The sequence below is a fragment of the Psilocybe cubensis genome, chromosome 6 (genome assembly GCF_017499595.1).
Source record: "Psilocybe cubensis strain MGC-MH-2018 chromosome 6, whole genome shotgun sequence".
Classification (NCBI taxonomy): domain Eukaryota; kingdom Fungi; phylum Basidiomycota; class Agaricomycetes; order Agaricales; family Agrocybaceae; genus Psilocybe; species Psilocybe cubensis.
Window position 1 is genome coordinate 3,105,893 of NC_063004.1, and position 26,872 is coordinate 3,132,764.

Sequence of the window (26,872 nt, forward strand, 5' to 3'; positions counted from 1 at the left end):
TTCTGGGATCCAAGAAACCTTATCCCACTTCTTTCAACGTCAGAGTAGGCTAACGGAATTGGACCTCACTGGAATTCATTTTTTCCCCATAAAACTATTGCGACATGCTTTTCATTTAAAGCGACTGTCGATATCGTCCTTCCAACCACTGTTTTTGATGGACGATACTGAAATGCCGGTTTCTACTGCTGTGCGCCCGCAGCTGGAGTTTTTGCATATGGTATACCCAGCTGTCTTGGCGTTTGGAGATCCATCGTTTATCCATTCAACATATTTTTTGGATTTCAAGCAATTAAAGACACTTAAGATCGCTTACACTGGCGGAGAGCGTCCCGGGGATGCTCAGGAATTATGTCTCGTGTGTCCAAATGTTCCTCATGTATACATTGATATATTGTGCAACTCCGGTACGCCATTGCACAAGTAAATCACGCGTCACTAGTCCTTAATGTTGGTTTTTCAGCATATTCATTGTACAACTCGGTTAATTACCTGCTTCGCGCACACGCTCGGGAATCTCTCCTAGATTTATCAAGATTTACAGCGTTGGAACATTTGACAGTCGAGGGAGTTCTCAAAGTACGCTCGTTTCACCAGCGGATTCTCATCGACTACTTTCAGACTCCCATCCCTTGGGTCGTCGAAATATTGACCGTGATTTCCATTTCATCTCGCTCGGCTGAAACCTTGGCTAAATTAACGCTCAAATTATCGTTTATCGACTTCCAGCTGTCGCTTATACCGCATCTTCACATTAACTGGGTTGCCCTTTGTTCAACTCTAGCCGTGCGTAACTTTCCGAATTTTGTAGTGCTCAATCTTCAGATTACCGGGTTGCCTCCTTCATTGTTGGCCAAGTTGAAAGAGGACGAGGTATTGGTAGAAATGCAGAAGGAGAGGAAACTTGTGTATATCTGAAAAATATCCGTTGTAGAAGTTGGCATATCTTGATTTGTGAAACAGGTTTATCCTTTGATTTTTAAACGAATTCATCGAAAATTATTTGAGTTTAATAGGAAGATTACAAAAATCCAATGAGAAGCTCTGGAGAAAACCGCGAGGAAATGTGAATAGCGCCTTATACATTGCCACCGTCAGCCTGAGAGCACAAACGGTGTTGATCAAACCTCTGCTCGGCCCCAAGCGGCATGAGCTCACACATGAGGTTTCACATTCCAGTAAATGTCTAAACGGTGGGGGCAAAAACATTGCTCTTCCAACCGCTCTATCACATTCCGAGCGAATCACCAAAACATTGTTTTCAAAAGGATTTAAAAGCCTTGCTTTTCATCGATAACTTACAGCTATCTCATCTTCACTGTATTATGCATAATGTCCAACTTCAACATTCACCCACTCTTAACTCGAATGGCGATCAGGAACCGTTTGACGTGTCCCAATTCCCACGAAACGAAGGGTCCTCCAACACTTTATCTCCAGACCGCCATTCCTATCGACATAGAGAAAACTACGAACCATCCCAATCCAACGAGTGTCAGCTCGGCGGACCGTCACGTTGTGTCAATCAACCTGAATACGTCACCCAATTTGAATTTGCGCAACGTCAGGGGCGATTTCGCCCCGCACAATTCACTCAATCGCAAAGTCAGAGGAGAGAAGAGGAAAGCGACTGCCGAATTGGAGCGCGAGACGTCTTTCATGACAGAGAATCAAACCGACCCGAAGTACAACATCTTGAGCAAAAACTCAGTCGAATCGTCCATCAATTCCAATCGCGACACTTGTCAAAGACCAAAGCACTATCCCAAGGACTCCAACTATTGGAATCCAACTCCTCAGTCGACAACAGTCTCAAAGACAGTATCGTGTCCACCTTCTTACAAACAGTTGAATACAACGGTAAAGGAAAAGCCGTCGAAACCAATACATCACTCTTCCAACTTTCCCCACAACCTTCTTTCGCCTCGAGGCTCAACTCGCAACATATTTCGCATGTCCGACAGGAATCACACTCTCCCTCCATTCAAACACACAACTCCCGACACACACGCTCACCTTATTTACCACCGTACCCTGAACATTCCGTTGTACAAGAACAAGACTTGGACACGATTCTCGAAAGCCTTCAATCGTCAAACAAACATTCGCGTTCAGAATCCCCAGATTCACACTCCAGTTCAATTAAACGAACGAAACTCTACGAACACGACATGCCGTGGTTCGAAAGCAACCTTGAATGCACCACTAAAGACGACCCTCACATCACCAAAAACCTGCAACTCCTTCGACTCTACTCTACAGACATTGCAGCCGCCAAACGCTTCATTGCACTCTCCCCTAAAGCGCCCGCGAATTTCCCGATGTCTGAGTGGGAAAAAGTCTTCAGAGGCCAAAGTCTCAGCCTCGACCACTGCTTGTCATCACGATGTCGCGTGTCAATTGACACAGAGGCAACAACTCGCATCGGTAATGCCGAAATCCGCACAGGAGTCGTTGAACCGAAGCGAAAGGTTCACTCAGCACCAGATTGGTCGGCGGCATGGCGCATTGCATCTCAGGCCACCGCGTTCGCATTCCCTCACCGAGCTGCGGAACTCAGAGAATACGGAGAATCAATCGAGGATGAATTCCTTGAGCGTGCCCCGTCTGAACACCCTCGAGTCATACTCTACGACATCGCCGTTCGGAACCAGGTTGCTGGTGGACAACACTACTCGCTTACAGACCATGGAAGATTCCTCCGACTCTACTCATCCATATTGCTCCCAGGCGGACGCGAGTACTCCGAACATAACTCACGACGTTCAGGCAACAACAATCGCAACGGACGCCGTCCCGATGTCTGCAACAGGTTCAACTCTGAACGCGGATGTCCCCTTCCACAAAACGAGTGCCGATATCGACATGTGTGCAAACGTTGCCGAAAATCCGGCCACTCTGTCGAAAGCTGCAAGTAATCCATTTTCCGCTGCTTTAGGGTCACGGCCATCTTACTTGAGGCATAACCTATGGCCCGCTTATCCTAATTTATCCCCAACCGCCGCCGATTGGACTGAAACTGCTATGCCTCTATCTCGCCCCTCTAATCTAGAATATCAGAATGTTCCCGCTATGCAAACTATTAGTAAAAATCCCGATTTGTTCAAGATCATTACTCCCATTAATGTCGATGTCTTTGAAAGCCTATTAGTTGATCATCCAAACCAACCGTTTGTCAAATCGGTTTGCGATGGTTTTCGCTATGGTTTTTGGCCATGGGCTGATACTTCTTCATTCCCGTTAACTCATGACGAGTCTCGTCCTACACCAAGTGATCATGGTAAAGCTGAATTTCTTCGATCTCAGCTTAACGAAGAACAACAAAAGGACCGGTTCTCAACCTCTTTTGGTCCCGATCTACTTGACGGCATGTATTCTATGCCTGCGCACGCGGTTCCTAAACCCAACGGCGTAGATTTGCGCCTTGTGACTGATCATAGTGCTGGAAAATTCTCACTCAACTCTATGATTGATCACGATAAGGTGACGGGGTATCCTCTTGATAATATGAGTCACTTGGGCGAAATGTTATTACATTTTCGTGCCTTACACGGTGACGATAAGCTCGTAATGTGGAAATCTGATATTGCTGAAGCATATCGTCTTCTACCTATGCATCCGCTGTGGCAATTAAAGCAAGTTAACACTGTTGACGGCCTGCGTTACATTGACAGATGCAACGCCTTTGGAAATTCGGCTTCTGGGTCTATTTTTATTGCTTTTAATGCACTTGTTGCCTGGATAGCAACACGCAAACGCGGTATCGACTACCTCGCCAATTATGTTGATGACTCTTCGGGTTTTGATCTCGAAGGCAACACATCTTATTACGAACCTTACCAAAAACATCTTCCTTATCATCAAGCGATTTTACTCCGTCTCTGGGACGAACTAGGCATCCCCCACAAAGAGAAAAAACAACTTTCTGCAAACATTCTGCCCGTCATAGGTGTCGAAGTTGATCCTAATCATATGACTTTCGCTATGCCTTCTCATTCCAAAGAAGCATTAATAGAAGCAATGAAAACGTGGGCAATTAAGCCTCCTAGTCGCAAAGCAACCAACTTCAAACTTAAATATTGGCAACAAATGGCCGGGTGGATAAACTGGGCACTGAACGTCTATCCCCTCTTGCGTCCCTGTCTGAATAATTTCTACCCAAAGACAGCTGGCTTATACAACCCTTTTCGCAATATTCGCGTCAATGACCAAATTCGCAATGATTTTCTATGGGCTATCAAACATTTAGACAATTCGGACGGGGTACACTTGCTGCAATCTCGGGAATGGGATGTATCTCAATCCGACTTTGTGATCTATTGCGATGCTTGCCCTGACGGAATGGGATTTTGGTTCCCATCATCCGCTCAAGCCTTTTATTCTTCAACTCCTCTTCAAAGCAATACATCCATTATCTTTTATTATGAAGCGTTATGTGTTTACTGTGCCTTGGCAAACGTTGCCAAGATTGCTGGTTACGGAAACAAAGTTACCATATTCACCGACAATTTGAATACGGTGGCAATATTTTCATCTCTGGCGTGTACACCTCAATTCAACGAGCTTTTAAAAGCCTCCGTTGACCTTGTTCTTGACAAGAACCTTAAACTACGAATCTTACACGTGCCAGGTGACGAAAATACTGTGGCAGACGCTCTGTCACGCTCCCAGTTCTCGACTGCACTGACGATCGAACCGAGACTTGAAATTTCACCTTTCCAACCTCCTCCATGGTCGTTGGAAAGAACACTGTAATCACCCGTGTTCGTCCCCCTCGTCAGCCACATCGCCCTGTGTGGTCCGCCGAAAAATTACAGCACGAACGTGCTTTGGCTCTGGGGGAAGCCATTGACATCTCCACTGAAAACGCCTACGGTTCCGCCCTTAACTCCTACCTGGCTTTTGTTCATAACCACAACATTCCCGTAGAGCCAACACCCGACACCCTTTCGTTATACGTGACTTACCAATCATCATTTAACAAAATACACACCGTCGAAACTTATTTGTCTGGCATTGTACACCAACTAGAACCTCATTTCCCCAATGTCCGACAGGCCCGTACCTCTCCGTTGTTAAAACGAACTTTGGTTGGCTGCAAAAAACGGCATGGTACCCCTCAAACTCGCAAAGAAGCATTAACTCTCGACGATCTGCAATTACTGAAGCAACATTACACGACCTCCAATGACCACGACGACTCACTTTTTCTTTCTATGGTCATGACGGGTTTTTTCGCCCTATTACGTCTTGGCGAGATGACTCTACCCGACGAAAAACGTCTTCGTGACTGGCGCAAAATCACCATGCGCAGCTCCGTACGCTTATCCACTTCCCAGTTTGAATTTTGGTTGCCATACCACAAGGCCGATCGGTTTTTTCAAGGAAACCACGTCATTGTCAAAGCTACTCAATTCCAACATAACCCTGTGTCGCACTTCACCAACTACTTACGTTCGCGAGATCAACTTTTCGGTAACTCCAGCGGCCCTTTATGGCTCACGTCGACAGGTGCCATTCCCACACGGCATTTCTTTATGACTAGGCTTCGACGTTTCTTTTCCAACTCCATCGCTGGCCAAAGTATGCGAGCAGGAGGTGCCACATCCCTAGCAGAACACGGTGTGCCTCCAACAATCATACAACAGATGGGCCGATGGTCTTCCCAGGCGTTTCTAATCTATATTCGAAGACATCCCGCAATCATACAGGGTTTGCTCTACGCCAAATCCCGCGCACCAAATGTTACTACTCATACTTAACCACTTTCCCGCTCCTCTATTGAAGTTTCTTTTTTGAAACTTCGCATCATTCTAATCCAAAATCATAAAAAAAAAAAAAAAAATTCAATGGTTAGCCTTGACCTCGACAAAGTGGCCACGCATTCGTGCAATGTCACCCCATATGTAGCGTTTTCTCATTTCCTTGCTCACGAGCAGCCCCGCCTATGCGCGATGCTGCTCCCCCACGTGTACTTAATCACTATAATATCTAATTTGTATTTTCGAGCACTCTGTACGCCCGAGCGCGAACAGAGTGCCTCCGTCGCTATTCCAAACCCGTGTGTTTCTCGCGAATCATTGGTTGAGTTTAATAGGAAGATTACAAAAATCCAATGAGAAGCTCTGGAGAAAACCGCGAGGAAATGTGAATAGCGCCTTATACATTGCCACCGTCAGCCTGAGAGCACAAACGGTGTTGATCAAACCTCTGCTCGGCCCCAAGCGGCATGAGCTCACACATGAGGTTTCACATTCCAGTAAATGTCTAAACGGTGGGGGCAAAAACATTGCTCTTCCAACCGCTCTATCACATTCCGAGCGAATCACCAAAACATTGTTTTCAAAACCCACCCTTCTCCTCCCATGGCACGTTCTTATAACACCCCTTCTACCACGTCCAACCACGAAAATTCTGATGCAACTTTAATGGAATTTTTCACCAACAATGCCGCAGCCATCAATGCCATTTTACACCAACACTCGTCCACAGAAACTTTCAACTCTTCCACTGACGACCTTGCTTGGAATAATGCTGTCGCTGCTTTACACAACATTACACACTCCCGTCCTGCTACCCCCGTCCTACTGCGACGGATGTACGCAACCTCCAATGCTTTTTCACCCCAACCCAGCGAGTCCTCCACTGTCGTTTCACCCGCTGTTTCACAACCCGCATCACCTCCTCCCCTCACTGTCATTTCACCCGCTGTTTCACAACCCGCATCACCTCCTCCCCTCAGCAACACCCTCTCACTTGCCCACAATGACAACAACTACTCTGATTATACACAATACGACGACTACTCATCTTACAATAACCAACAATCTCAACCGAACGATTTCCGTCCCCGTTCTACTCTGATCCCACGCGTGTTGCCTCCCATCAATTGGCCGTCCGACTTGTATCCACCCATCCAACCTACTGCAGAATTGCAAGCCCAAACTCCGTTCCCAAACATGGAATCGTCACCCGTTGCGCGATGCTGCTCCCCCACGTGTACTTAATCACTATAATATCTAATTTGTATTTTCGAGCACTCTGTACGCCCGAGCGCGAACAGAGTGCCTCCGTCGCTATTCCAAACCCGTGTGTTTCTCGCGAATCATTGGATCACATAGTAAAAGTTCTCACGGTTAAGTATTAATGAAACGATCCATCGATAGAATCCATCTTTATCAAATGTATCCCTTCATCTTGCTTTGATCTGGAATTCACACAAAATCTTTCCAATTCCTCAAGCCAAAGGGAAGGTTTACTGTAAGTCACATATTTTGTGCAATTGAATGTATTCTAGCTAACTGCATTATTCATATTACCAAATGTGTACGTAGTCCCTGCAATGATGCCCCTGAACCGGGCATCCTTGCCTGAAGACAGGGACTATCCCTCGTCGGAGTCCTCGGGCGCCAATTTGGGTCGATCTGGACGACGTCTTGAACGCGCCCTGAATACTGGTGCTTGGTTGATGTCCTCGCCACCATCCTTCCGCTTTCCCGTCCTGGGTCTTCGCTGGACTCCATGTGATGGTTTCCTAGGAATATAGGGAATGTCTGTCACATCCCTATGCATCACACCATCCATTAATCCCTGTTCAGAGGCGAGATATGGACACTCACATCCAATGGTCCTGTTGAGGGCTGGGAAGCGCCTCATGCTCTACAATCGCTTGATTGGAGCTTGAGTGTCTTCGGTCTTCTGTATCGTTGGTATCGATTTGTGATACATATCTCGCCTCTTGCTCAGGGAGATAGTATGGACTGGATATTCGTTGCTCTTCCGGATGTTCTGAACCGTGGTCAACTGCCAGGCGCACAGGGCCGGCACGGCCTTGCCGGTTCTTTTGTTGCGGGAAAAAGATGGGAGATGGTGTGCGCCTCTCAAAGTCAGGCTTCTGAGTGGCGTCGTCGAGTGTGCAGAATTCTGCTGCTGCAAGGCTAGGAAGCCTCGGTATCTCCATCGGTGACAAGATCAATTTTGCCAGTGAGTAGATGTGCTTTTCTTCGATGCGCCTTTTAATACTTGAAGTGATTTTAGGATCTTGCCCTGGTCTGAATCCCCATGGCAAAATATCGGAAAGGGATTGGAATGACGCATGTACGCCGGGGGTAGAATCAGAGCGCTCTAGAGGGCATGGCTCTCCACACGAACCAGGCGGCAGACGAGTAGGGGAGGATTGCTGCACGGGTACCTGATGAGGTAGATTGACAGATTTTCTGCTTCCTCCTATGTCGCTGAATACACTGTCAAAGCCTACGTCCAAGCATTTGTAAATATTTCTCGTCTTCAGGCAATATTTTAGCAGGTCAAGTCTCACCGTGGATTCCTTCCGACTTAGCAAACGAGTCAGTTCCAGATATTTCTTCGAAAAGGTTGCCGGAGGGCACAGTCACGGTGGTCTGATTTTCGGCCGAGTAAGTAAGATTGGACATCGTGAACGTAGTTTAGGATAAGAAGTAACCTAACGCTCGGGGAAAATCATAGCTATGGATTCTTATATCTGCATCCATGAGTATCATCCGTTTTGACAGATTTCTTCGTTCCCTCATTGTGTTCTCAACTAATTTCCATATTTGGAACAGAGGCCTCGGTCAAGCGACAGTCCCTGAATTGTCATTGGGTGGATTGCGTGTGTTCGGCAAAAATCGAAGTACAACGGTCTGATTGCCAGTGGAAATAAGGAGAGAATCGACAGCCATTTTCCCAGCAGCCTGGTCAACCTCCCGAGGTTATGGACCAGAAACCACGCTGCAAATCAGAACCGGGGAGAACCTTGGCTCCACTCGGGTTACCGGACCCGCCTCATTGTCTTCGTGTATGTGCCATTGTCTTTGTTCGTATTCTAATGGTGGACGGTGTATACTGTTTATAAACGATAAAGAGTTCAAATGATTAGATCCCTAGTTTTCGGTCCTTAATCCACTATTTCCGACAGATCCCAATCCTGCCAATCCGTATCGAAGTTCAATGTGGCGAAGAGCTTAAATCATCAGATCTGTTTCTTGTTCCATTAGTTTAGGTTCAGTGCCCATGAGGATTCAACTGGGAGGATTCTTAACCTCCTACTTCAGTATCGGACTCAACCCAAAGTTGAACTAGTAAACCGAATCCAAACGAATTAAATAAATATGTCGACAATTTAGCTTCAACAGTACAATGCCTTGATCGTTAGAAAACATTTGGTATCGTAGAAACATAAGAGAAAAAACACAGCAAAAGATGAATGTGGAATAAGCTGTGTATGCATAGTATAGAAAGGAATCCGTGCATGTCGTGTCGTGTCGCGTCGTGATGGAAAATAACAAAGAAAACTCCTGTCCCTCCCCCCTTGGTTCCTTCCACTTTCATCCAATTTGAGGGTATCATACATCGCCAGCAAAGTCTCCAAAGTTCGTATGTGCAGGCAGGTGCATCGCCAGATGCAATATAAAACTGCACTAGAGAGAAAAAGTTTAGTGGATACAGCGCCACCCCCTGTCACGCGTCATACCACAGCGACGCGTTCATGGCTCTCGTCTGCTACACTCAATTCCCCACCGCCTGCTGAACAACAACCAATCCCGAACCAACCCCAGCTACCACAAACGCAGCCGCCACATCCCCAATCGTCTTCCTCACCTCGCTACCCACTTTCTCGCGCTGCTCTTCCATAAGCTGCTTCAGCTCCTTCGTGTGGTTCTCCACCGCCAGGCGCCGCGACCGACCGGTTATAACAATCAGCTTCGCGTTGTGGTTGGCTGAAGAGAGTGCAATTTCTCGCGCCTCGTGTAATGCGGTATGTAAGGGTATAGGCGTGGATGCCGTGCGGAACTCGATCTGTGGGCGGGAGGAGGTTGTGGATGCGGAAGATGAGTGTGTGGATGTGCTGTCAGATACCGGCGCATTGTTAGCTGGTGTCCGTAAAGGCGCGTATCTCGCCCAAATGATGTTATCAGCCGTCTCCGATTGAAGCCTTGTCTCTGTATTATGCTGTCCATACACTGTATCAGGACCTGCAATTCTCTAAAATTAAACCAGGCGAAAAGAAAAGTCAACAAGCCATCCATCGTAGAAGAAGAGTATATTGTTAAACTTACCGAACCAATAGTCAAAGCGTTAATTTCTTCCATATTCCTACCCTCGTCCCCCGCCGGCCCCGGCTCTGCTGATAATATGTTTCCATCATGTCCAGCGCCTTCCTCGCTCTTGGTGATCCGCACCACCGTCCCCCTAATTCTTGGGTTCGAACAAATTTGAACCACAAACTCCAAAGCAAGCCGATCATCCGGTCCCCCGAAAAACGGCAAAAAGACATGCTGCTTCCCCCCTTCTGCTCCAACAACCGACGGAACGCCTACACCCGTGTACAAATCCAAAGTGCTCTGGTCAACAAACAGGGCCACATCCGTCTTCGCCTGTGCAAACACCCCGCGCACAAACTGCGAATGGATCACAGACATCGACGTGCTGACATCCTGCCCCCCAGATATATTTGACCCACGGAAGAAGTAGTCAAAGGGGTTTTGACCTAGCGGGCTGCGGAAATTGGATGTCGGTGCTGTGGCCGTATTAGCTGTGGGCGGTAGAGCGATTGGTTGCTGGGGTTCTCCGGAGGTCGGCGGATGGAGAGGGGTTGACGGCGGCTGGTGGTGGTGATCCGACCCATCAAATGCATTGTGTACAGGAGGCAGCCATGGGATCAAAATCATATCCGAATCATAGTTCCTCGCATGCTCCGCCACACTATACGCCAGCTCCTCAAATTTCACAACAGACAGCGTCGGGGACACGCTTATCCCATTAAGCTGTCCAAACATGCGGAATATAGATAGCAGTGGATCAGTGTGCAAGAGAGACTCAGAGACGGAGGACTTCATAACTGCTGATACACGGTCAGAGAGCTCGATAAGACGCAATGCTTCGGCAGCAATGAAATGGGGGAGAGTTTGGTTGCTCTGAGAAGGTGCTCGGGCGCCAAGGGCCAAAGACGCGCGCCTGTCATGTGTAGACGGTGGGGCAGGTTGGATGAGCTGCGTCAACGCCATCATCGCGGGTAGATGTTCCAATTTATCCAGCACTACCGTAAAGCGTGTTTTGAATGCTCCATCCAAGGAGGGTTGGGCTTTTTTGTGCACGACAGCCTCGTCATCAGCAACGTTGTCGAAGGTGGGGCCTGTAGTGTCAATTCGACGTCGAAATTGTGGCGGATAGAGCCACGTTACAAGCGGGGTCGTCATGAATGTCAAAACGAGTGCTTCGAGCACAAACATGGAGAAAACACGCTGTAGGCAGAGACACTCAGCTTTACAACTAAAAATATAATGAAGGGAAATAGACTCACGGGTGATAGAATTCCAGCTGACAAACCAACATTGAGGACAATCAACTCGACTAACCTATAGGAGGTATATATCGGTTAGGCGCTCGTGTTCAGCAAAAAATTACAGACCCTTTGCAACTCATGAGTGACCCAATGGTAGTAGACTCGCGCCAATTGAATCCAGCAGCATAATGGGCTGCAAGTGTGCACCCTCCAAACTTTCCAGCAAATGCGGAAACAATAATCGCAATGGTGTATCCCCAAGTAATACCTACATTAATCAGGTCAGCAAACACACCGACGAAAAGATAAAAATGTCCTAGTACCGTTATCCAAAAGCCCAAGATCGGTGGAAAGTCCTGAAAGTGTAAAATACTAGTGCAAATATTAGAGTTAAAAATTGAGCCATTGAATTCAAACTCACCAGCGGCAAAAAGATAATTGACACCATATCCTCCAACTTCTCCGTGATAATGATCGCCAGGCCACCTTCGCGAGGAACAATGAGGCCCGCGATAAAGGCGCCAAAGATAGCGTGCACGCCGATGACGTCAGTGAAGAACGCCGAGCCGAAGAGGATGAGCATCGTCACTGTCATAAAGAACACCGTTGGACCGCTTTCGACTGTGTACGTGATGGTTAGATACGATCAGATCAGATGGAGGTGATGCAGACGCACTGGAGCCTGTTTTGCGCGCTATCCAACGAAGCACGAACTTGACGGGGAACATGAGGAATATAGTCCACCCGACGCAGACGAGGAGGATGTACAGCGCGGTAAGGCCTGTGCTCGCATTCACCAGCGCGACACTGAGTGCTAGCAAAATCCACCCCACTGATAAAAGGTGTATCAATAACGACAGGGCCATCACCCGAGTGAAACACAACACACCAATATCATTTCCTACCCCTGCAGACAGCACCACAATGCCTACCGTCGTATCTAACAGCTTCAGCTCCGTCAAGATACGGCACAGCACTGGAAACGCTGTGATAGAGTACGCAACGCCCGTGAATAGCATGAAATGCGTGAACTCGATGCCTGGATCAATGAACTTTTTGTACACCGCAGACGAGAGCCCCGCTCCAATTCCAAAAGGGAGTGCCATACCCGCGAGCGCGACGGTCGCTGACAAGCGCGCGTTGCGCTTTATCACCCCAGAGTCGATCTCGAGCCCCACAAGGAAGAGGAAAAGACAGAGCCCAATGTTGGCGACGAGGCTGAGGTAAGGGCGCGACTGTTGCGGAAAGATGTGCTCGGTGAAGCCGGGAATACGGCCCATGGCGGTGGGACCTGTTCGTCACCGTCAGTGGTGGCATCGACAAAATGATCTGCTGGCATTGCGCACCAAGAATGATACCCCCTAAAACCTCTGCTATGACCTTGGGTTGCCTCATCTTTCTAAGCCCCAACGACAGCAAATTCGCTGTACATATGATGATACCTATTTACAAACGTCGACGCGCATATATGAAGCACAGACCGTATTTTTCATTGGAAGCAAAGGCACTCACCGACTTGGATAATCCACAACCTCAACGGGTCGTTTTCGTTGAACTTGGTCGGATCCGACCCGCTCAGCAAACCGCCCTACGCCAAACATTCAGAACATCGTCGACATTATCAGGACATGGCCTCACCTGTTCCGGGGCCGCCCGTTTCTGAAAGAGACTGATGACATTCCTGGAGAACTCTGGCATATACGCCTTTGCAGTTATTTTATCAAGAGTGCAGTGAGCTGGGGAGGACGCGATGACCAAGGTGTCCGGTCTGGGGCTTGTCAACGACGTCTTCGGTTAATATAACGATATGTCTTCGACTAATAACACCGCGCTTTCACTCTCAACTTTTGATCCGGCATTAACCTCTGCCGGCTTCGCCTCGCTCCCTCAGGCTGGCATCCCAAATTTATGGCTACACCCACTTTGTACGTCGAATGGCCCACGTTCCGCTATGCAAAGTAACATTATTAGAATCTCTGACATGAATACAAACGATCTGGTGTTGCTTCTGTACCGTGCGTTAAGGTTCAAGCTGCACGATTTACGTCGACTTTTCAGAACGCAAGGTTGGAAATAGGCATGAAATGAAAATAACTGGCATCTCGGAGCATCTGGCCAAGGGTGCCGCGAGAGATAAGTATGGATAACCTTCAACCTTTTCTTACACCCAAAAGCTCAATGGGCAAGTCCAATTTTGCTATCAACATCTCGCAGTCATCTTGGTAGGTCACAGAAAGGGTGGTTAGCGAAGGTTAACGAATGTCTAAAATACTATGTATTGGACCGCCAAAACGAACGAATCACCGTATCAAACGGATCTCCAATCTGCGATGATAGAAGGCCAAGCACAGTGCCGAGGCCAGTATGTGATCAATCAAATGACTTTGTGGAGTCTTGTGGACAAGGAAATCTTGGAAAGGCCCTGAGAGGCCTCGGTGATCCAGCCTACAGCGCTACATCGAATATAGGATCGTATAAAAAGTTGATAAAGGAATATACAGAAGATTAAGCAGTCAAGTCAAAAGAATGTGATAAAATAACGAGATACATCTGTGGATGTTAGAGACATAAGTATGATAAAAGGTTATAGGAACCTGGATAAGAAGGTTAATAAGCAGAACAGCACGTCAGGAGTCAACGAACAGAATGTGGGACAACAGAAACAATCTGCACATTCTCTTTCAATACACCTGCCCAGGAAAAACGTGGACAGAGGAAGAAATAATCTGGAAAATCATCCAAACACGACGTACTGACGCCGGAAAAGTGAGTCACTGATGAAGACGAAGTTTAAGTGGGTATATGATAAAAGACTTACTGGCATAATGCCAGCCGAGTCCCACACCGAGTGCATAATAGCATTTCTTCGCAGCGTTATTGGTGATCACTTCTGATAACAATCCGTAACATAGCGAAAGGGCACTGAACTTCCCGAAAAAACCCAGTGGGATGAAAGAAAGACTAGTCGAAATGCTTCACCAAAGTTAAAAAAAAGTTGATAAACAGTTCGTTAATCCCAATCCGATAGGCCACAACAGTGTGAAACGTTGCAACTTGGCACATACAAAGTGTGTATCTGAATGAACACCGATATAGCGTGTGGGATAGTTGGTCGTGAGTACAAATGAGCAATGAAACCCTGGTATAGAAGAAAATGGTCCAACGTGTCGAAACCTGGAGAGTAGAGCAAAATACAATGGAAGGTCGCAAAGAAGAGAGAAGCATGTCTGGAAATATTAAACGAGTTTCAAATAGTTTGAAGGCGCAACTAGATGATATTCAGTAAAAAATAATCAAATTCTGAAAGATGCAATACGCACTTCCTTTACGTCCATCAGGAGTCTCCGCCTCCCACCATTTGCCTGACTTGTCATAAATTAAAAGTTTATCACCTTTCTTGAAAGCGAGTTCATTCGGGTCTTGCTCTGATCCTTTATCTTTATTGAACATGTATCAATATCGTACTGACATAAAGGGAAAGGAAACATACATTCAAAGAGCGCCTCTGCCCTCCACTTGGCAGGCGATTCACTGGCCGCCTCCTCTGGCACCGCACTCCCACTATCCGGGCGGGCGCTGCCTTCACGCGCCTCCAGCAGCGCACTCTTCTGGTGTTCCGACGACATGCTCGTCAGCGTCCCTCTCGCACCCACACCAACTCCGGCTGCCCCAGCTGCATGGCCACTCCGCCTCTTCGCGCGTAATTTACCACCCTCCGAGCGTGGTTTCGACGATGCACCCGACGAGTCTCGTGGATGGAATCCACGCGGGTACATACCCATTGCAGCCATCTTCTCATCCACCATCCGCTCAACCTTCTCCCTTTCTTCCGGCGTCAGACCCTCAAGTTGATCTTCTTCCTCCTGCGCTGCGGTGAGCCCTGTAGCGCCGCTGTGCTGGAACGCTGTCCGATGGAACGCGTCTGTGCTGCGCGAGATCTTCTCCACCACATTCTGCGTTGGCCCTGAGGGCGTCCGCGGAGCATCCCGGTCGCGGTTATATACACCCTTTGCCACACGCAGAATCGGTGACTGAGGCGGCGACGTAAAGAAAATGATCAGAAGAAGGTCGACAATGGCCGTGATTAGCCACCCGGCCCCCGTCGCTTGCTGAGCTGCCTGTGAAGAGTATATGTTCTGGTCGACGCCGAGCACCGCAAACGCGGTGGCGAGTGCCGCCAGGATCGAGATCTGCGTGCCGTACGCGTAAGCAGCGTTGTATATCGAGGCGTTGGATAGAACTTGTATCAGAAGGAGTAGGATGGCTGTTTGAAGCACGATCGCAAACCAGAGGATGCGCACTGGGGCGTTACTGACTGCACACTCTTATATGAACAATACGCACAGAAAGTGTTCTGTTATACGTACTAGTAGCTGCTACAACCGCCTGTCCAACGAGCGAAATGATCCAACCAATCTGGTTGACATTAATTTAGGGTATAAAGACAGAACTGGACGAAACTCACGAGGGCAAGGACGAACATACCAACAAGGAACACTTCGCTCCCAGGCTTTCGCGGCCGCTCAGCACGGTGTGATATAGGCCCTGACGGTGCATTACCGCTCCCAGGTCCATTGGCTGCTACCTGCACGGGCACCTGTTCTTCATCTCGTGGAATTGGAGCATCCACTACCACCACTTCAGAGTTCGAATTCGGCCTTTCCGACTCAGTTGCTGTCGCAGCGTAGCCGCGGCTTTCCATATGTCGTCCGTCAAATCGTAAACTCGTCCAATCGTGAGCTCAACGTGAGCTAGTCGTTATGAGCGTGCAAAAAGTCGTTATGGAGGTGTCAAAACCCTGTTCGCTGTATGTGCAAAGGAGAAAGAAGGTTCAGGGGCCCACTCTCCACCTCGTGGACAAATTCTGCATGCCGGGTTCCAAATTCCATGCGGGGATCTTTACTCAGGGGTAGTCGTCCTATCACAATGAGAGAAATTAAATATTTTTGTAATTGCAAAAATTGAAAGGCAATTGCAAACTCTTGCAAACTGCGACTAGACATGCAGGTTGTAATACATCTCTAAATCGTAAATTTCAATGACTAGATCATAGATGATGCAGTCAGAGACGGGGAACAATGAAGTCTCCGAAATTTGCCGCTTGTGCCGTTTTAGTCTCCGACGACATAATTCGTAAAGAGCACTCGGGAAAACCTTCGGCAAAACTTAAGTTTGGTAGGAGATTGAACCGAATTATACTAAAAAAATGACGTGGCGACTCATCCATTACAATCCTGACCACGATATCGTCCATATGTATCTGTGTCAAAACCCGCGTTTTAAACGACCTACTCCACTTTTTTCCTACTCAGACCAATTTAATGACAAAACTAGACTGCAATTTAGCGTTTTCCCGTCAAACATGGGCTGTACTGTCATTCCAAAAACCAATTCAGATTCTAGGCGGTCGCAAATGGTACCAGCCCGAAGACATTTGCATATCTAATGCTTATTTTTTTGGCCTAACTAATTGATCAATAGGTGTTCTTCACTTCTTGCAAAGCGACTGAAATGACGTTGACAGACTCTGCGGCCATAACAATGTCTGCCACACCCCTTCACCGCAATCGCGTCGGCAAATATGAAACGTGTAACCTTTCTCTCTGTCCAGTATTATTGCATTGGGTACAATGTGTATCGAGCTCGTGGTCCTTATTTTCAACACCACAGGTATAAATATTGGGTTCAACGCTTCAGTCGGATTCTGTTTATCATGCAACAGGTAAATAAAGGTGGAGGCTCACGCGTGGCTGCATTCAAGTTGGCGTAACTGTGAAAATTTGTCGCCGATTAGCACTGTACGAGCGTACGCTGCGCTATCTGCCACCAGGTCCGCATGAGCATGTTACCGTGCCCGCTTTCTAATGTATTTCCTCGCAAACCGACCACGACTGGCAGAATATCTTCCGCACCTCAGCCACACTCTTTTGTTCGCTCACTAAGAGGTAAAGAGACTTTCTCAGTAAGTTACCAAGATTTTCCTTTCTCAGCTCATGGTTTTCATAGATATTCATTGCCCACTATTGGAGCGTCAAAAAGCTGAATAGCTATGTCCCCTCGGACAATGAAAGGAGTTTCTGTCAACTGCGATAAGGCTAGCCTATCCAAAAGCCATATGCAATTTAATAGAAGAGCATTCGTACTTCTCAATCATTTTTACACCAGCCTTATTCGACCTGTCAACACGTCTTGGACTAAATTTGTTTTGACAAACAATCATCGTTAAATTTGGCGCGCGCCCGGCTCTCGGCGGAACTTTGTTAGCGCATGATGAGACCTCGTTGTACGCAAATTTCATAATCTCGAACACAAATTTGCAGTGCGGTGAGTACAGTTACCTAAAATATGTTTGATACGATTGAACAACGAGATAATAGGAACTTTCTATGCATTCGCGTCATCCGATGATAAAGTAAGTGAGATCATCATTTGAATACGTGCACATATCTATCCAATGCATGTTTCTTCAGAACCGTCCACAAGCTGTCGTCTCACACCTATGAGCATCATCTAAGCCGGACCGCCTGACCTTGGCTCGTTTCCTGCTGTTTTCCACAATCCACGGATACTAACTGTTAGTTTTATCCGCAAGCTCGACTCCCACTTCGAAGAATTGTTACACCCCCTGCCAAGCCTGTAGAGCCTACGAAATGCGTACATTTACTCCGAATACGAGCTCGTTCCGGTGCTAACCTCTGCAAGTCTAACTATATAATCGAGCTGGGTCGCCTTGACAGACGCTGATACCCAGCGTTTACTCTAAATATGGAGCCGGTGCTGAATATCTAATAAACTGAAAGGCTGCGCATGCGACAACGGGCACCAGTACTGAGTGAATGTTCTCATCGTCCACATAACCCGACAAACAATCCCGTGTCGATTGTGTGTCGACCCTATTAATAGTGAGCAAAATACGACCGCCCATCTCGGTTCCATCACTTCTCAAAATGCCTTCGAGTTGAAGGCGGGCTTTACAGATCCCTACTTGTTCCTATTGTAGTCTCAGGGAGGCTATTTAAAGTTATCTACTGGCTGAAAAGGTTTAAATAGTAGCCATTTCCTTTGCATCCGACGACTCGACGCCCACAATGGACCGCACTTTGAGAGCGACATATCGCATGACGCGCCTCCTGACCCCCCCAGAGCCTGTTCACAGTTTGATTGCCTCTCTTACCGGCGACATCACCCCACAGGTCGCATGTCTGCTCTTCACCTCTCTGCCACCAGAGATCCGGCACCGCATATTCTCCTTCGCGTTGCAGAGTTACGACGACACATCCAGACCATACCCCGATAACTCTTACTACTCGCGCCCGGGTTATAGATACCACCAGCGGATCAACATTGCGCTCCTCGCGGTGTGCCGTCGCATCTACACCGAGACGCACGCGCTCGCAGTGCGTGTGAATGAGCACGTGTTCTGGTGCTCTTCGATGCGCGGCCCGCCGCGCGCCTTCTTCGACAACCCGAAATGGTATTTCAGCAAATTCACTGTTGAGCAACGCGCCGCCATCAGCCACATTCATCTCTTCACGCAGATGTACTGGGTGGAGCGCGCACAGAGCTTTCGCGACTTTTGCGAGCTCGAGGATGTGCACCCGAAGCAGCTCACGATCACGATTAGACACACGGATTGGTGGTTCTGGGAGTTGAACACGCCATTGGCGATGAAGCTCCATTGGCTGGAATATCTACAGCCTATGAAAAAGCTTACTACGTTGGTTATGGAACTTGAAACCATCGAGCGTGACCACGACCAGGTGTGCAATTTTATTCGCTGATCTGTCGCTTGATTCTGATTTGGCTCGTCGTTGATAGTTGGACGCTGTTATCGAAAACGTACTCAACACATGCCTTGTTATTCGTGCCGGATCACGGACTCTGAATATACAGAAAGATGGCCTCACGACAGTGCCTTACGTCGGGCCTGCTATCTACAAGTACGACTGGGATTCTGATTTGGAGGAAAGCATTTATTACTCCAAACAAGACGATCGATGGATCACTGGAAAGACAGAAACCGATCCGGGTCCCATCCCGTATGTTTTATCAACAATTCGATGGATAGCAAACACATCTACATAGCAAAACGAAAGAAGTTAATTGCCTGTGCACATACAATGCCCGGAGCGCCCGCCCATTCCCAAGAATATCCACTGCTCGCGTAAATGATGCTCAAATGGCAATCATCGGCATTAAACTTCTTGATGAGCAGATGGTCACGGACAGATATCAAACTCGTACACTCTCCGATACGAATGGCGAAACAGTGGAGTTGAAAATCTGAGATTATAGAGCTTCAGCTTACAAGGGAAGATTGTTGAAGGCACAGGCTCACCTGTGTAAGTGGGATGAGTCTAGTACGTCCCTGAATTGTTAATTGTACGCAAGGATGAGTGAAGCGCTTATTTATTCTGTAAACCCCAAAGAAAAGCAAGCCCATTTTAGTCCAATTTGTTTCCTATAGTATTTAATCGGTTTGATAATTTCTTCCTACCACCGATGGTTAACGTCGCAATGGTCATCCAAATTTGTATATGTAACTGCCTCTGATAACATTTTATCATCCAACGTTTGCCAGCAGTAAAGACATATACTTTCACTGCTTGCTAGTGACAGAGTTATACAAGTTGCACACGCTCTTCATTTGACTGATTTTAGTTCAAGCTTTCCGTATCCATCAAGAACTTGCCAACTTCAATGTCAGATCTCACATCAGATTTGCATGAGCGTAGACAGTGTACCCGGAGTAACATCAGGGTTTATATATCCTCAGGAATCTACATCCAATGCTATTTGCTACTACTTTGCGTTACTTTGACAGTTCGTCCCACTCACAGTTATGGGCCACGGGAAGGTGAACACTCTTGCTGGATTTGCCAGGCGTTCAAAGCCCCCTTCGCCACGTCATAGCTTGATTGCCACCTTACATGGCCAAATACATCCACAAACTGCATGCATTCTTTTCTCTAAAGTACCCGCGGAAGTCAGGAACCGGATTTTCTACTTTGCGTTCTACAGCTATGACGATGTGTCTAGACCATATCCTTCAAGCTCATACTATTCACGTCCAGGGTACCGATATCACCAACGTATCAGCACAAATCTTCTGATTGCATGCCGTCGCATATATACCGAGGCCCACAATCTTCCTATATCACTAAACGAACACGTCTTTTGGTGTTCCTGGGAGGGTGGTCCTAGACGTAAAAAAAACACATCTGATAGAAACCCCAAGTTTTTTTTCCAAAACATGACAATCGAACAGCGGAGTGCCATTGACCGTATACATCTTTTCACTCAGGTTCAATGGCTTCGAGAACTCTTTGTTGTTTTTTGCGAGCTCAAGGATATACACCCCAAGTACCTGAAGATTAGCATTCGCCATACGGATTGGCAAGATTGGGACCGTTCGGAAACTCCACTAGATATAACACTCGAATGGATCAGGGACTTGAAACTGATGTCGAAATTGAGGAAATTTTATCTGGAGCTGGAATCCATCGAAAAGCGCAAGGATCAAGTCAGTGATTTATTATTCCCTCAATTCACAGAAACATCTCACTATTCAACATCTTCAGGTGGATGCCATCGTTACTAAGCTAATTCCTCAACGCCTTACAACAGGCAATTCAGATGTTTTGAAAGCAGGACATACATTGATTGCTGGGTATCAATACACGAGGCCTGCTGTCTATGTTGATAACTATAATCGGGCGAGATATTTCTCGAAGGATAATGATAGTTGGGTCACTGGGGATGATCAAGTGGTAGCTGTGGACGAAATTTTGTGCATTGTATCTACAGTTATGTGGTCAGTATAGTCAATGCAGGAATGCAATGTTCACATTGAGAATTGAATATCTTACACAAGTTGTATGCTTTAAATGTTTATGATTTCAATCAGATTCTTTGTTAACTTGTCGATGTATCGACGAGGAGAGTGAGGTTGTACTGGTTCGTCAAAAGATGAAATGCTTCCGCATTGAAAGACAACCTTCCATGTCGCTTCGATCATCCAAAAATACGAACAACGACAATGACATACACACAATGGCAATGAGGCGCGTCCGGTAACCCGAGTGGAGTCAAGGTTCTCCCCGGTTCTGATTTGCAGCCTGGTTTCTGATCCATAACCTCATGAGGTTGGCCAGGCTGCTGGGAAAATGGCTGCCAATTCTCTCCTTATTTCCGCTGGCAATCAGACCTCTGTACTTCGATTTCTGTCAAACACGCGCAATCCACCCAATGACAATTCAGGGACTGTCGCTTAACCGAGGCCTCTGTTCCAAATATGGAAATTAGTTGAGAACACAATGAGGGAACGAGAAAATCTGTCGAAACGGATAATACTCATGGATGCAGATATAAAGATCTATTATTTTCCCCGAGCGTTAGGTTACTTCTTATCGTAAACTACGTTCACGATGTCCAATCTTACTTACTCGGCCGAAAATCAGACCACCGTGACTGTGCCCTCCGGCAACCTTTTCGAAGAAATATCTGGAACTGACTCGTTTGCTAAGTCGGAAGGAATCCACGGTGAGACTTGACCTGCTATAATATTGCCTGAAGACGAGAAATATTTACAAATGCTTGGACGTAGGCTTTGACGGTGTATTCAGCGACATAGGAGGAAGCAGAAAATCTGTCAATCTACCTCATCAGGTACCCGTGCAACAATCCTCCCCTACTCGTCTGCCGCCTGGTTCGTGTGGGGATCCATGCCCTCTAGAGCGCTCTGATTCTACCCCCGGCGTACATGCGTCATTCCAATCCCTTTCCGATATTTTGCCATGGGGATTCAGACCAGGGCAAGATCCTAAAATCACTTCAAGTATTAAGAGGCGCATCGAAGAAAAGCACATTTACTCACTGGCAAAATTGATCTTGTCACCGATGGAGATACCGAGGCTTCCCAGCCTTGCAGCAGCAGAATTCTGCACCCTCGACGACGACACTCAGAAGCCTGACTTTGAGAGGCGCACACCATCTCCCATCTTTTTCCCGCAACAGAAGAACCGGCGAAGCCGAGCCGGCCCTTTGCGCCTGGCAGTTGACCACAGTTCAGAAAATCCGGAAGAGAAACGAGTATCCAGTCCATACTATCTCCCTGAGCAAGAGGCGAGATATGTATCACAAAATTACACCAACGATACAGAAGACCAAAGAAGCTCAAGCTCCAATCAAGCGATTGTAGAGCATGAGGCGCTTCCCAGCCCTCAACAGAACCATTGGATGTGAGTGTCCATATCTCGCCTCTGAACAGGGATTAATGGATGGTGTGATGCATAGGGATGTGACAGACATTCCCTATATTCCTAGGGAACCGTCACATGGAGTCCAGCGAAGACCGAGGACGGGAAAGAGGAGGGATGGTAGGGCAGATATCAATCAGCCACTGGGATTCGGCACGCATCCAGGATGTCGTCCGGCTCGACCGAAATTGGCACCTGATGACTCTGACGAGCAATAGTCCTCGTCTTCAGCCATGGCCACCCTGTTCAGGCCCTCAGGGCCTTGTAGTGCCTATGCACACTTTTGTGGATATAACTAGAGCCTTACACCTAGTGCAGTCGGCCAGAATACATTCAGTTGCACAAAATATGTGACTTACGGTAAATTTTCCCCTTTGGCTTGAAGAATTGGATAGATTCTGCATGAAATACAGATTAAAGCAAGATGGAGGGATACATTAGATAAAGATGGATTAATATCGATTGATCGTTGCATTAATAGTTACCCGTGAGAACTCCTGCGTAAGTGCGCACAAAGTAACTTTATGCATGTGTTATATTGATTCACAGTCTTGAAAATAGGAAATGAGTTGTTTGAATCAAATCTTTCATAATTTCTTCTAAGTATCAATAATACAAAATAAGTTTACAAGATCACAGTGATGCATTATACTTCATCCACCTGCCATCGTCTGGCCTCCCTTTACCCAAAGCAGCCACGTAATTATGGAATATCCTATAGTTCCCGCCAATTATCAACGAGCCGGCCATTTCATATTGCTCCACATACTTCGTTGGTTCGATGTCGGAGCCCATGGTGTAGACGATGACCGGGGCGTGAAGGTCCAAACCTCGGATGTGCGATAAAATCTGGCGCCCGGCTTCATGGTTCGCTGCTGGTGTGTGGGACGAGTCGCGTTCACGCAGGGTTTGATTGGAAATGAAGCGGAGTTGTGTCGGTGAGTCGTGTTTTTTCAGGAAATCTGCATGGATATTTGTATTAGTATCATAAATAACAAATTTATTGCTCAATTGGACATTGAACTCACCAATATTAATTGTGATCCACGCTTTGACAGTAACTGTCGACGCGAATTGGATGACAGTTATCCCTAAACCGGCACATTCTAATATCTGGGGTGAGACTGCCGATGCATCACTGTCGATCCAAATGAGAAGAGGGACGTGGGGATCTGCGGGGAAGGCGTTTGAGAAGTTTGATTGATAATACGAGGAACCGCTGTTTAAAGGGGCTCGCAACGCACCCGAGGTATATAGGTGGACATCTTCTCTCAGCCGCCCGTTGCGAACGTAACATTGGAACGTTGGGAATGATATATATCCGGTGTGGTGCTCGTCGAGTCGGAGCAGGAGGCGTTTCCGGGCAAGATCGCTCATGTCTTCATCCAACCAAGAAGAGAGCAAGTCACAAAATTGTTCTGAACTGGCAAATTCCGTCTACAGCGTCACGATTCAAAGTCTTTATTAGACGTGGACAAAAACAATGGAACGACACAATGCGCACCTCTGGCCCGATTGATATTTTCCAAAACTGATCAGCCTCGAAGATGGAAGGCTCGTCCGTTTCGTCCTCTTCTTTCATCTTCATCTTCTGCACTGATCGGTGCTCTATAAAATCCCGAATGCTGGGAGGCGGACTGATGATGTTGTACCCTTTCGGTCGAATGACGAGCTGAACGACTTTGCAAAGGAGTGCATGACTCCATATGAGAAACTCTCGGTTGTCTTTAATGTCCTTTGGAGGCGCCCATGCCGAGAAGGAGAGCGCGGATATGTGCAACTTCCCGTGAGACCGCCGTTCGTTCCACTTTTGCAAATTCTTCGACACGAGACGCAGAAGGGACTCCAGGTCGTGTAAACACCGCTGAAGAGGTTCGTTGATCGTCTTCCGTCGTAGGACTGGGATTACGATGTACTCTATTTGGGAGAGAATTTCGGAGATTTGTCTCGTCGTCGAGTCGTTCCGAAGAATCTGATGCTCTGAGATGAACTTGATCGTGTCTTCGCAAAGCTGGTATACGGCATTGGCATATTCCATTATGTTTGTTGTGAATGTGTTAAAGTAGGATGTGTGGGGTTCTCGTCGATCCCCCGCAACGATATCTAGCTTAAACGAATGTCAGACCGATGTACTTTTAGACCCTAAAAGGCTGGACAATGGTCAACGAGGCACACCTTTCTATTTCACCGAGCCGCCAAGGATAACGTTGTGGATCCCGTGAAGTCACTAAACAGCGCGATTTTATACCAATTTGCGCACAATGTGTCGTGGCAAAGCGATCCATTGCACAAAAAGAACATGTGTGAAACCATTCGACGGAGTACAGGACGAAGAAGCCTTTCTTGAGGACATGATATCCTTTGGAAAGTCTGTGTTGAATTTGAAAGCGACCTGGGCTAGAACAACCCAGATTTTTCGGATTTGGAGCATCGTCCTCCAAATATGACGTGGGAATTCTAAAATTGTGTTTGATTTTTGAAGACCGGCACCCTCTTACTACTTTTCCTTTAAATCTGCGCTCATGTTGCATATACAATTGTCGATTTCTTCCAAGGTGCGCTTGGAATTTCTCCGATACATTTTGTTGTGTTATAACTTCTAGATTGCATTCATAAAAACAAAGGTAAAATCAACTTCAATCTCGCCATCACCGTGAGGTGGCGTTATATTTCCTCCACCCTACATCATCTTTTCGTCTTTCACCCAAAGCAGCAACATATTCCTTGTAAACGGAAGACGTAAGCGTGGTCGATCCTGCCATATGGAGTTGGTCGTCCTCTACGTATGCGGTGGATTCGATTGTCTTCTCGGGAGAGTATATGAGAACCGCTGAAGCGAAACCCTCATTGCGGATGTATCGCAACATAAAGTCGGAGCCTCCGTTTTCGCATGCTGCTTCCGGGACGTCGAGCACCTTGAAATACGAATCATTGCAGGCTTGGCTTATAATAAATCGAATGTTGGACGGGTCGTCATTTTGCATCAAAAAGTCTGGTATAAGGGACACAATGAGGTTCGTGTCGAAAGCATTGAGCCAAACTTGATATACTCACCGTGGTTTGTTGCTATCCAGGTTTTGGCGCTAGATATCGAGGCGAGTTGAACAACTGTTACGCCATACGATGTTGCTTCAAACACCCGATCGGTATTTCCCCGAACGTCCTCGTCGATCCAAATCAACAGGGGTAGGCGTGGGTCTAGATTTCCGGTAAAGATTTGTCAACCCCTTAACACGAATAAGACATAGACGCACCTGCCAAGTAAGAGTTAATAATATCTTTCATTTTGCCGTTCCTCACGAGGTCATAGAATGTCGAAAAGTGGATCGTGGAATCATTGTTAAGGTCCAGACGTAGCAGAAGGCGATGATATGCAGGATCATCTATGGTCCTTCCTAACCATTTCGAAAGTACTTGACGGAAGTTACTACTATCCACTGAACTGGGCTAGAAAGTTGGAGGATGGTCAATTGGACTGGTGTGGTACGCAGCCAGAAAGATAGCAGTGTGGATAACTTACTTCGCCTTCAAAGTTATTTTTCCAGAACTCTTTGGCTTCGGACTCCGGGAACATGTCGGTGGAAATGTCTGTAGGCGGTGGTCGCTGCCGGGGTCGATGGCGGACCTCCTGATCCTGGAATGAAAGTACACTTGCAGCCGGAGAAACGAAGTTGTACCCCCGAATCCTATCGACGACTTGCAATGCTGTCATCAGGGTGATGTAGTGCTGAAGCAGATGCTTCTTATCCTCCTTCAGTCGGTGTGCTAGGAGCCACGGGTTGAAACCGGAAACGAGACTATGCGTGCGTCGTACGATCCACATTTCCAAGTGCTTTCGTGTGGATTCGAGGGTTGGTATCAGGGCGCACAGGCACTGATGAGCGTTGTGGTTCAAATCAACACTTTGTCGCCCAAGTAGAGGAACGATTGCCGTCTGGATCTGTAGACATATGTTAAAGATATGTATAACAAGAGAATTCCTGCCTTCGTATCCTGCGACAATGTCCATGATACTGAGGGCAATGTTGTTGACAGCCATAGTATGGCTATCCGAGGATGATAAGTCACATATTGAGGAATGCATGGTGTGTATTTTTGGACGTTCAGCGTGCAGAACATTGTTTAAATGTAGCGCTATGGGCCTTCGCCTCTATGATTGATCTCGAGCTAGTGAGGCGCGATTCGTGTTCCTCAACCGCCATAGTGGCCTGGGTTTGGGACTGGGCCTTGGGACCAAGCCTGTAGTTGAATAATTGGTTATTTGATATGTGTAGGCGCGCGTGCATTGAAAGATCTGGGCCTTGATTCTAAG

General features: G+C 47.1%; 10 protein-coding genes across 10 annotated transcripts; 5 read left to right on the forward strand and 5 right to left on the reverse strand.

Annotated features, from left to right (window-relative positions):
• Positions 1–157: 157 nt before the first annotated feature.
• JR316_0007455 (uncharacterized protein) lies at positions 158–918 on the forward strand (the record flags this gene model as incomplete). The annotated part of the gene is made up of 2 exons (XM_047893196.1): positions 158–407; positions 464–918. The coding sequence occupies 2 exons, from the start codon at positions 158–160 to the stop codon at positions 916–918; spliced, it is 705 nt and encodes a 234-aa protein (XP_047748478.1).
• Positions 919–6,365: 5,447 nt separating this feature from the next.
• Positions 6,366–7,007, forward strand: JR316_0007456 (uncharacterized protein; the record flags this gene model as incomplete). Its single annotated transcript, XM_047893197.1, has 1 exon — positions 6,366–7,007. The coding sequence occupies one exon, from the start codon at positions 6,366–6,368 to the stop codon at positions 7,005–7,007; it is 642 nt and encodes a 213-aa protein (XP_047748479.1).
• Positions 7,008–7,383: 376 nt separating this feature from the next.
• JR316_0007457 (uncharacterized protein) lies at positions 7,384–8,432 on the reverse strand (the record flags this gene model as incomplete). Its single annotated transcript, XM_047893198.1, has 4 exons — positions 7,384–7,564; positions 7,620–7,929; positions 8,023–8,253; positions 8,318–8,432. The coding sequence occupies 4 exons, from the start codon at positions 8,430–8,432 to the stop codon at positions 7,384–7,386; spliced, it is 837 nt and encodes a 278-aa protein (XP_047748480.1).
• Positions 8,433–9,525: 1,093 nt separating this feature from the next.
• On the reverse strand, positions 9,526–13,000 carry JR316_0007458 (K(+)/H(+) antiporter 1; the record flags this gene model as incomplete). The annotated part of the gene is made up of 11 exons (XM_047893199.1): positions 9,526–10,002; positions 10,077–11,261; positions 11,321–11,375; positions 11,429–11,570; positions 11,626–11,674; positions 11,724–11,923; positions 11,979–12,134; positions 12,192–12,593; positions 12,649–12,744; positions 12,815–12,890; positions 12,941–13,000. 11 exons carry the CDS (start codon positions 12,998–13,000, stop codon positions 9,526–9,528), a joined length of 2,898 nt encoding a protein of 965 aa, XP_047748481.1.
• Positions 13,001–14,538: 1,538 nt separating this feature from the next.
• Positions 14,539–16,004, reverse strand: JR316_0007459 (High osmolarity signaling protein SHO1; the record flags this gene model as incomplete). Its single annotated transcript, XM_047893200.1, has 5 exons — positions 14,539–14,570; positions 14,623–14,739; positions 14,793–15,617; positions 15,670–15,718; positions 15,768–16,004. The coding sequence occupies 5 exons, from the start codon at positions 16,002–16,004 to the stop codon at positions 14,539–14,541; spliced, it is 1,260 nt and encodes a 419-aa protein (XP_047748482.1).
• A 2,386-nt stretch (positions 16,005–18,390) lies between these two features.
• JR316_0007460 (uncharacterized protein) lies at positions 18,391–19,589 on the forward strand (the record flags this gene model as incomplete). Its single annotated transcript, XM_047893201.1, has 3 exons — positions 18,391–19,062; positions 19,121–19,341; positions 19,388–19,589. The coding sequence occupies 3 exons, from the start codon at positions 18,391–18,393 to the stop codon at positions 19,587–19,589; spliced, it is 1,095 nt and encodes a 364-aa protein (XP_047748483.1).
• A 555-nt stretch (positions 19,590–20,144) lies between these two features.
• JR316_0007461 (uncharacterized protein) lies at positions 20,145–21,126 on the forward strand (the record flags this gene model as incomplete). Its single annotated transcript, XM_047893202.1, has 2 exons — positions 20,145–20,825; positions 20,884–21,126. 2 exons carry the CDS (start codon positions 20,145–20,147, stop codon positions 21,124–21,126), a joined length of 924 nt encoding a protein of 307 aa, XP_047748484.1.
• Positions 21,127–21,729: 603 nt separating this feature from the next.
• JR316_0007462 (uncharacterized protein) lies at positions 21,730–22,778 on the forward strand (the record flags this gene model as incomplete). Its single annotated transcript, XM_047893203.1, has 3 exons — positions 21,730–21,844; positions 21,909–22,542; positions 22,598–22,778. The coding sequence occupies 3 exons, from the start codon at positions 21,730–21,732 to the stop codon at positions 22,776–22,778; spliced, it is 930 nt and encodes a 309-aa protein (XP_047748485.1).
• Positions 22,779–23,193: 415 nt separating this feature from the next.
• JR316_0007463 (uncharacterized protein) lies at positions 23,194–24,598 on the reverse strand (the record flags this gene model as incomplete). The annotated part of the gene is made up of 3 exons (XM_047893204.1): positions 23,194–23,522; positions 23,589–23,997; positions 24,065–24,598. The coding sequence occupies 3 exons, from the start codon at positions 24,596–24,598 to the stop codon at positions 23,194–23,196; spliced, it is 1,272 nt and encodes a 423-aa protein (XP_047748486.1).
• A 610-nt stretch (positions 24,599–25,208) lies between these two features.
• JR316_0007464 (uncharacterized protein) lies at positions 25,209–26,644 on the reverse strand (the record flags this gene model as incomplete). Its single annotated transcript, XM_047893205.1, has 4 exons — positions 25,209–25,552; positions 25,615–25,758; positions 25,815–26,007; positions 26,081–26,644. The coding sequence occupies 4 exons, from the start codon at positions 26,642–26,644 to the stop codon at positions 25,209–25,211; spliced, it is 1,245 nt and encodes a 414-aa protein (XP_047748487.1).
• Positions 26,645–26,872: the final 228 nt, after the last annotated feature.